Here is a 6,385-nt window from a genome sequence, read left to right on the forward strand (position 1 = left end):
GCAACAGGAGCTGGGGAAGTTTCTGAGCCCAAGCTCTACAGTGAGGCAGAGAGAGAGGGGGACATTTTAAGGAGGATGTTTTCATAATTCTAATAAAGTTCCTTGTTCAGTGTTAGAAGAAACTGAGTTTCTTTCTGTCATTCTTTACCATTCTCACATGACAAAAAGGCAGTTGACTCTCTATGCTCACTGAAGCATGGTGAATACAGTGTTCATATACCTAATTAGCTGCCTCTTGTTTGCACGGTAGTTTCCATTTCAACATTCAACTCAGAAATAATTTATGAGCAGCAGGTTGATCAATTACATTTAATGATGTCTACACAGTGGAGGCTCTCCAGGGCAGGTAAGATAGGCACTATCTGTCCTGTCTGACCATCTGTTATGATCTTTACCCACAGCTTTAAATGGGCTCTGGCTGTACTTTTACAGTGAGTTTTCACCCATTCACTCACCCACCCACAGCCTTCATTTTGCCTATGCCTTTGTTAGTTGGCTATATTATTCCTGTATGTCCTGTTACACACAACAAAGCTGTGCTAACAACATGATTAAGGTTGCAGAATCAAGCACTCAACTTTAGGAAACGGCCAGAATTAAGGATGCCTGTAGTGCCGGCTCCGCATCTGATCTGTCTTCCCCCCTCTTGCAGGCTGAGTCTCCCTCCCTCGGCTCCTCATCCCAGTCACCCCAACAGCTACCTGGTCTCAGTCTCCTTGCCCAACCAGTCTCTGTCCACCCCACAGGCTCCTAGCTCTAATCTACTACTTCTCTGCACCCCACCAGGACTAGCTCTCTTCCCCTCTGTATATGAGTCAAGCACGTTCCTCTTGTATGTTGCCTGTATGCTTGTGGGGAGGGAGACGTTGTGGCACATGAGGGAGAGTCCCCCTGCTCTGAGTTCCTGTGCCCAGTGCCCCTTGGTGGCCCATGCAGTCCCGAGATGGAGTTTGCTCTGTGAGGACCACACATAGGAGCTGTGACGGGTTAAGCATGGCCAGTGCAGATGGAATTTAGCTGCCAAACTCTAACAAGTCTAGACTGAAGATATGCAAATGGAGATTTTTTTCAAAAGTTTATAGCTTGGTGAAGTTTGGGTGTTTTTCACAGGGATAGGAAAAGGCACATCTGGGGCCCCAAGGCAACCCACTTGCTCCTCAGAATGGAGGCACTTGAGCTCCTCTGTGAAATGGTTGTAAAAAATTTTAACATGGGAAAAGCAGATTATTTTCCCACAATATCTTTTTCAGAAAGGGATGAATGGTTCTAGCTGAAACTCTCCTGAAAACTTCAGCCTGAGGCAGAACCCAGCATGGAAACTTTCAGCCTGAATGGTTAAAGTATGGCAAAGTTGTAAGCAACAGAAAACCATGTTATCATGGGAAGTGTTAGGCAATTTTAAGTATAGGTGTCACTACCAGCTCCACCTCTAACAACAGTTAGTTTTACATGGCTGTTTGGGTCCTCACCTGGAGTGCTGTCTAGACCCAGGGGGCAGGATCTGCCATGATAAGCTCAATCAGACAACAACTGCAACAGCACAAGGTGCTTACAATCCTCCCTGCACTGGGAGGCCTGCAGCCTCCATAAATGGGCAATACTGGCCAGGGTGACCACCAGGCACATACAGATTCAGTGTCTCTCTGGCAGGGCTCCTACAGAGTCCCGACCACAGAACATCCAGTGGAAGGTAGCAGTACAAGCAACACCTGCCTTTCCCTAGGGGTGAATTCTTCCCTTCTGGCTCAAGGAGGTGCAACTTGTATCTCCCAAGCGCTGGGGCTAAATTAAGGCTTCTGTTAAAGAAACCAGAAATGTATTAATGTGAGGTCCAGGTCAAGGTTTTAGCAGATGTCCTCTCTTAAGGTCCCTTCTCTTCACAGGAAATAGTACAGAAAAATTTGGGGAATGAAAAATCTGACTGAACCAAGAGCTACCTTATCAAGAGCTGCCTCCATGTTAGCAATTTTTTCTTTCAGACGTCGATCTTGTGACCTTAGGATCTCCAGCTCTCCAGTCATTTTGTTGTTTTCTGTTGCAATACAACTCAGTTCTTGGCTTAGTTTATTTTTCTCTTCTTTCAGATAATGCTTCTCCTGCATTTGTAGAGATAAAGACCAAAGTGAATATGAGATAACAGTTTAGAATTGCTAACATCATACACAGCTGTTGTCTATGAGCTTTATGATTTGAAGTAGTTTATATTCTTTTAAAAATTTTCAGTGAACCTTTCCAGAAGCTCAGCTATCATACTAAGCAGAAACAGGAATTTTCACAATAGGAAGTGTAAAGTTATAGAGTTAGGCTGTCACCTCACTGAGCCTTGAACCATTTCAAATCTGAAATTTGAAGCTTTGAGAGTGTATGAGCATACTCATGCTCCACACTTTTATAAGCTCTTCCATTGCCCAATACCAAAGAAACAACTGTCATACTCCATGCAAGTGACTAGATCCAAAGCTAGCAGAGGAGGATGAATTGTTGTGAACACATGTAGGTGACAATCCAGTCAACTCTACTGGTAACTAAACCATTTATCTGTCTTGGAATCTACTAGACAGACCTTCATTGTTAAGAGCCAAATGAAGGTGTAAGTTATGCTAGCTAATACTCCCTTTGGTCTCTCTTGGACTAACCCTGAATTTGGCCCTGAATCTCTACTTCGAACTATTTATCTAAATATAGTTAAATACTTTTACTTGGAGCTCTTGTGACCTTAGTTGCATTTGTCATTGCCTCCTCCAAGAATTTAATCTTGCTCTGCAATGCATCTATCTGTCCTCTCTTGGCTGTGATTTGCTTCTGCATTCCCATTGCAACTTTCATAGCTGTAAAAGACAAGGTTCCCAATTGATTAGTCCTTTATGAACAAAATGGATCAGGCATGATGCTTTCTGTGTTCTTATTTGGAAATCAATTATCAATAATACACTAAAAAGAGACTGAGGGTTGGGATCCTGCAGTCCTTATGTGAGCAAACTTCCCGTTACAGCCAATGGGAGTTTTGCCTAGGTGGTGATTGTGATATCAGTATAAACAGAAGAACCTAACCTGGAAAATATAATATAAACCACCTCATACTCTGAGGAAATTCAATTCCAAATTTCCTGGCTTAATTTGATTCCTAGTAAACCATGAAGCAACAAGGTGTCTGCATATGTTACTGTTTTTTATTCCTTTTATAAAATATTTGAATTACCATTAATAACATCTACTGAAGGAATAAATATATTTACAAATTCCACTTGTTAAAAAGACAAACAAATATGATGTAAAAAAAACAACTTCCAAAGTTACCATGGCCGTCAGAACCTTCCATAGTCTTTAAAGTGGCTCTGGTTTGTTCCAGTTCAGCTTGGGCAGATTTCAATTGCATTCTGAGTTTGCTTGTGATACCTTCCATCTCTTCGCTTTTGTCTCGATAATTCCTCTTTAAATTTTCATATTCCTCTGTTCAATGTAAGCACATTGAATTGAATTAAAGTGTAAAGTGATTCATAAAATCATCCACCTGTTACTAAAAGGTTATACAGATGTTCTGTTTAATCCCTTAAAAGGAATATTATATTTATGTAACTAACATAGAAAAAAATTGTTAACAAATTAAAACACGTTATATTCCATTGCATTGCTACGATGTCATCAAAAGGCAATGTTTCCCTGGAACAAAATGAGATGAAATTTTCTAACTGTTCTTTAAAGCTACCATTCTACAACATGACAGTAGAGCTACACTTCTTGATTGTGTGCTGCTCAGGGATCAGACTGCCCATTGCTACCTGGTGTGGCATAGCTACTTGTGAGATAAAATATTTGACCTGTGCCCATTCTCTCAGGCTCTTTTTCAGAACTACAACCTGCTCTATGTCCTGACAAAGCTATAATCTCCCCCTCATCACACAATCCCACCTTGAAATCTCTTCGGCACAGCTCCAACTCAAATGCATCCCTCAGACAGCTCTGACCCCCTCAAATTCCCCCAATCATCCTGCACAATGCTATGTTCCCTACACAACTCCCTCTCCCTACCAGCACAGCTCTGGCTCCCACGCAGTGTGCCCCCTCCAGCTCTAGACTCTCCATTTCAGTTCCCACCCCTCCCATGCCCTCACACACTTTAACTGTTATTAGCTTTCACAAAATCTGAGGACAGACTTTCCAAGTAAAAGTATGTATATGGTTATCATCTACTAATCTTGCGGAGGTCAGAGTTAAGGTTGTGCATTGGAGCATGACTGTGGGGAGCTGGGCATCTATATTGTGGGTGAGTCTGAAAATGCTAAAAATGAATGGGGGAATCTGTGAATGTGTGTGGCTGGTATAATGTCTGCATAGTACAGCATGTGAATTGTGGTTGGTCTGGTTGCCTTAACGGGTGACTTCTTTGACTTCTGGTGACTGTGGTGAAAGAAAATACACTTGTACAACCTCACCTCGTAGTTATGACTTTTTGAGCAGGCTATTATTGGCAGTGATAGGGCTCAGACGTTTTCTGCCAATATCACATACTGTATGTCCCTGGTATTTTGATCTCCTTTCATGTACAGTATTTAAGGAATGCATTTGCTAATGTCCTCTTTCTGATAGGTTAAGATACAAGATTTTACAGAATGCCCATAACAAAACAAATTAAAACATATTTCACTACAGTTTGATAGTAAACAGTTAATAGGATTTGCCAGATCAGTTTATTTAAATTATGGAACATTGCACTATCTAGCTTCCCTGTATAATACCTGGGGAAGAAGGAGGGCTCTTGGTGAAGTTTATATTCTGTGACCTACTAGGGTTTTTATTCTGGGCCCCACCGAAGGTCAGGCTGTGCTAAGTATTTTTGCACAAGGCCCTGGGAGTTATGCCTCTAGATTACACCATCTTCATTGTATATTAGAAATCCAAATCATGAATTAACTCTCTGAGGCAGTCTGACCATCAGTGTACGCTATCTGGGAATCTCTTACTTGACTTTACTAGCAGCCATATTTGGATTGAGCAGGCAGCTCTTCTATTTTTAACATCAGCCTGATTTAGCAGATATCTGATCTGAGGCTCCCTACCTGTGAGGCCAGCTAGCTCAGTGTGACTGGCTTTTAGCTCATTCATTAGTTGGTCTCTTTCCAGTTTCATATCCTTTACTGCACGGAGTCTCTCAGTGCAGGTATTTATCAGTTTAACTTTTTCCAGCTCCAGCTCACTCAATCTGGCCTCCATTTCACGGATTCTGTCTTCTTTCTTGTCCATCATAATCTATTTATGTAAATAAATCAATTATAATAAATCTATTTATTAACAATTAAGACATATACACATCAGGATTATTTGAAATCTGATTTTTGTCATGGAATAACTTGGTACAAAGATGAAAACTAGAATGGAAAAGACACATTCTTAAAAATGGGGGGATAAATGCATAAACAGATTGTTTCAGCATATATCACTATCTCTCCTAACCCAATTGATTACTGTTTTTAACAAAAGGTGCTTTGGTCTTAAGCACTATCAGAGTTCAGCTAGTGGCTAAATCAGTTTATAAGATCTCTAACTCACGGAAGTTTTGTGTTTTGATTCTTATAGTTACTCACAAGATTTTTAAAAAGACTGATTTGCACCTGTTCACCTGTGAATGAACTGGGATTTGAAATGATTTCTTACCAAGTTGATGGAAACTAGGTTGAGCCTTTGGGAAGGTGCTCAGTATACCATCTACATGAGGTGACCATGAGAAGATGCAGGGTAAAATGGCACTTGAAACCAGAAAAGTCACATGCTCCAAAGTTGTAGAGGCCATAGCTCAGCTGTGGCACCCCATACACATCACACAACAGCAAAAGTACAAGGAGGCAAGGACGGCTTCATACTAAACCAGCACTGAGAGAAGATGGAACTGATGAAGAGGTAGATCAGAATATTTTAGTAATAAGGTCCTTTGGCTTTGAAGGCTGCTGTACATGAGGTGGGAGACTTCTGTATATGAGTCTCTGAAGTGAGAGCATTGCTAAGTATAGGGCCAGATATAGCACTTGCAAAGTCTCTAGTGGATTCAGCCCAAGAAACTTAGAACCATGCTTGTAATAGAACCAGGGAGTCAGCTCTGGATCTGATGATGCACTGCAAAACTCCTTAGCCTGCACACAAAACTCTGGGTGCTGAACTGACATCAGACCAGAACCAATGGAGATCAATGGAGAGGGCTCAAATGTTCCTCCAGTGCTGAACTGATCAAATTATTTCTATATGAACCAACAAATCTGAACCCCTTGGAATTGAGTAAGCTCTAAGAACCAACCTTTCCTTTTCTAAGGAGTCTTGTCAGCAAGTGGATATGGCTAGCTTAGAATGCCTCTTCTTTAAAGAAGATGTCTGGTCTATAAGGTATGCTCTAGAT

The 6,385-nt window shown here is 41.3% G+C and overlaps 1 protein-coding gene across 1 annotated transcript in view; it reads right to left on the reverse strand.

Annotated features, from left to right (window-relative positions):
* The window catches only part of CCDC158 (coiled-coil domain containing 158), a 50,846-nt gene that overhangs the window by 20,131 nt on the left and 24,330 nt on the right, over positions 1 to 6,385 (reverse strand). The window contains exons 12-15 of the mRNA XM_043513459.1: positions 5,058 to 5,247; positions 3,298 to 3,450; positions 2,716 to 2,828; positions 1,938 to 2,096 (exon numbers count right to left, since the gene is read on the reverse strand). Coding sequence (XP_043369394.1) covers positions 1,938 to 2,096; positions 2,716 to 2,828; positions 3,298 to 3,450; positions 5,058 to 5,247 — 615 coding nt within the window. The remainder of the gene's footprint in view (positions 1 to 1,937; positions 2,097 to 2,715; positions 2,829 to 3,297; positions 3,451 to 5,057; positions 5,248 to 6,385) is intronic.

The sequence above is a fragment of the Dermochelys coriacea genome, chromosome 4 (assembly GCF_009764565.3).
Source record: "Dermochelys coriacea isolate rDerCor1 chromosome 4, rDerCor1.pri.v4, whole genome shotgun sequence".
NCBI classification, from domain to species: Eukaryota; Metazoa; Chordata; order Testudines; family Dermochelyidae; genus Dermochelys; species Dermochelys coriacea.